At 38.9% G+C, this 3,478-nt stretch overlaps 1 protein-coding gene across 19 annotated transcripts in view; it reads left to right on the plus strand.

Moving 5' to 3' along the window:
* The window catches only part of LOC106466348, an 80,034-nt gene that overhangs the window by 60,157 nt on the left and 16,399 nt on the right, over nt 1-3,478 (plus strand). For all 19 annotated transcript variants that reach the window (XR_002612177.1, XR_002612179.1, XR_002612178.1 and 16 more), the window contains one exon: nt 2,430-2,702. Coding sequence is in view for 12 of the 19 variants with exons in the window: in XM_022394338.1 (XP_022250046.1) it covers nt 2,430-2,702 (273 nt within the window). In the remaining 7 variants the exon portion in view is untranslated. The remainder of the gene's footprint in view (nt 1-2,429; nt 2,703-3,478) is intronic.

A 3,478-nucleotide genomic window follows, 5' to 3' on the forward strand; every position in this document is an offset into this window, starting at 1 on the left:
GGTCCCCACAACCTTGCATAATGTCCTGGCACCCCACAGAGCTTCTGTATGGCTTCTGGTACTCCTTTGTTATCCAGCACCTTGGTGCTCACAAGGGTTTGCTGAAATGCAGAATCTATGACAAAGTTGCACCTTTGGCCATCCAGCTTTCCCGTCATGTAGACACTATGTGTGCTTGGCATTTTACACTTAGCTATTGGGACTTTCACAATGCGGGTTGGTGGGCATCCCTCAGCACCAACCACTACTGCTTTCCCAAAGCTGACTTATTGTTAGTATTCTTCTTACACTGGTTCCCCATATGTCCTTGCTCTCCACAGTTCCAACACCCTTTCTGGGTAGCAGCCTGTCCTGCTGTGGCATCTTCCCTGTGTGGAAGTTTCCAGCATTGAGCTTTCTTGTGCCCAGGTTTGTTACAGTGTCAGCAAAATCCCTCAAACCTTTCTTAAAGCTGACCTTTTCTGGCCTTGAATCCTGATGGCTGAACTAATCTTGGTACCTCTGTGCTGGACTTAATGTAGGATTCAAACTCAAGAGCTCTGGCCATTGAATCCTGCATAGTAGAGGGGTGTGCTTGCTTCACTTGTATCTTCAGTTGTGGACTATCCAAGGCATCTACAAACTGATCCCTCAGCAACAGCTTGAGGACATCTGGTGGTGCAGTTGGGTAGGCCTTGTGTGCCATACTTTCCAAATCCTGTGCCAGCTCTTAGCAGGCTCTCCCCTTTAGCATGGACTCTTGTCCTAAACCTAGCTCTGTAGACTTCAGACTGATTTTGAGTTCCATACATGATTTCTAGAGCAGCTACCAGTGCTAGTTGTGCCTGTTGTCTACTGACAACTATCCAAGTATTTCCAGTGGTTGTCCCTTAAGGCTCGTTGCCAGGTACCCTGCTTTCTGCTCCTCTGTCCACCCATTCATTTCTGCCAGGAGCTCAAATTGTGCTCTATATGCTTCCCATGGTGCCTTCCCATCGAATTCCTGTGGCTTCCTTTGTATTAGACCACCCCTATTGCTGACATTCATGTCTGGAATGTGACTTCTGACAGGACTGAAGATGTCTGCATTAAGGATTAGCTGCGGGATCTGGAAGGGGCTTTCTGTTGTCTGAGGCTGATTAGGTCCATGGCTAATATATCCTCCTTGTGTAAAAGACAGTAAATCATCCTTTAAGGTATTTAATTCACTTTGAAATTTACTAAGCTTTTACATTTGTACTTCTTGTTTCTTTCTTGTTCCAGTTGCCACTGTTGTAGTCTCTCTTCTTGTTCATTTTCTTTCTCCTCCAACTACTGCTGTAGTCTCTCTTCTTGTTTAATTTTTCATTCTTCTTGTTTCTTTTCTTTTTCCTCCAACAGCTGTTGTAATCTCTCGTGTTTCTTTTCTCCAACAATTGCTGTAATCTCTCTTGTTTATTTTGCTGTTCGAGCTGCCACTGCAGTAATTTCTCTTCTTGTTTCTTTTCTTTTTCCTCCAACCACTGCTGTAATTTCTCCTGTTGTTTCTTTTCTTTTTCCTCCAACAACTGCTGTAATCTCTCTTCTTGTTTCTTTTCTTTCTCCTCCAACCACTGCTGTAATCTCTCTTGTTTATTTTCTCAGTCTTCTTGTTTCTTTTGCTGTTCTTGTATTGTTGCCATCAAATCTGCTAAGCTGTAGTTTAATTTGCCACTTCTCGTTTCCATCTTCTTTTTTCTTTTCCGTCCCACTCTCTGACACCAATTTCTTACGTATCTGCTCGTTTGATAATTTCCCGTAAAAATTCTTTCTGAGAAACTTCCGCGATACAAGTCCTTTCTTAATTAAAACTAGTTTATCTTTCTCGTTACAAACTTTGTAATACACTTAATTTCCACAGTCACTTTAACTTAAACACACGCTGTAATTCACTCACTTTACTTACGGTCACTACCGCTCACTTGACTCAATTATCTATCTCTATCTCTCTATCTGCAATTATTATATCTCTGCTTTATTTGCCGGGCTTATATACAAAAATAGAGGGTGCCTAGAAAAGGCTAGGCTAGAGTTGCCACAAACAGTCATGATCCTTCTAGAATCTCATGACATGTTACTAGCATCACGTGACTTCCGCTGTTGTAACAATATTTTATTTGCAGAAGCTACAAAATGTAGCTGAAGAAAGTTAATGCCAGGTTTTAATTTGTATCATCAATTTTTTTTCAATGCAATATAACAAACCACACAACAGAAGTGACAAATCAATGCACCCAGGCATCTTAAAGTTAAAAGACAAATGATCAAATATCTGTTAAATTTAGTTCCCAAAGGTCTCAGTATTGTAATGTTTTTCCAGCTTTACTGAAATTTGGAATAAAGTCAGAGTAAAGCATAGTGTATTAAGTTAAAGTACTGAAATGTATGAACTTCTTTTCGTAGTAATTCACTGTTATTGTTGTTATTTACAGAGTCGAGACCTTGAGCAACAGATCTATAAAAGTGATAAAACTTGCCACTGTAGTTCTGAGAGCCAGGAGAAAGCTTTGGTTGTTCTTAATGGTCATGGCCAAGCAAATAAAGTTGATCAACTACATCAGTGGTGGGCTCCAAATTCTCCTGCTACACCATCTAATGATCAAAAGAAGCAAAACATATCCCCAAACGAGCCAGCAAGTATTCAAAACGTTAATAACCAGACTTACTATAGTAGTGTGGCTTGTAACATCTATGCTCCAGAATTGGTTAGTATTATAACATAACATATAACATAATATTTTGGGACAATATGGGACCTGCTGGTCCATCTTGGCTGTACCATCCCCTAAACTAAACTAAAACTTTTAACAAATAAATTTGAAAAGAAAATCTTCAAGCCACTCCATATCATTCATATACTTATCAAGCTTTCTCTTAAACTCATTTAATTTTATTGCCTCCACAACATTTGAAGGCAACCCATTTCAGAAGCCTACCACCCTGCTAGAAAAATATAACTGAGTTTAATTATATTTATAATTCAAATTAATGTAACCTACATGCATTATCTTGCATTTATTATAACTAAATGCCCAACTCACTAAATGATCCTTTTGTAAATCAACAGCATCCTCTTCATAGCTAGAAAAACACCCAAAACCTTAATATAATCTGTTGACCATTCCTTCATTGATGCAAATCAAAAAGAACAAAGGTCCTAAAATTGAGCCCCGAGGTATCCCACTTGTAACATTAATCCAGTTTGACTGAACTTCATTTGTAACAATCCTCTGGTTTCCTCCATCCAGCCACTTGTCTATCCAGTTTGCTAACTTACCCCCCACACCTATATAGATAATTTTTTTACAAGCCTTTTAAGTGGCAACTTGTCAAATGCTCTTTGAAAATCTAGATACACCAAATCTACACCCTTACCTTCATCTACCTAAGCAGTAAGGCAAGATGTTACCTTAGTGAAACCATATTAACTATTCAATAAAATTCTAAACTTTGTTAAATGGCTTTACAAAGCATCTTTTAT

This window comes from Limulus polyphemus, unplaced genomic scaffold (genome assembly GCF_000517525.1).
Source record: "Limulus polyphemus unplaced genomic scaffold, Limulus_polyphemus-2.1.2 Scaffold2232, whole genome shotgun sequence".
Taxonomy (NCBI): Eukaryota; Metazoa; Arthropoda; class Merostomata; order Xiphosura; family Limulidae; genus Limulus; species Limulus polyphemus.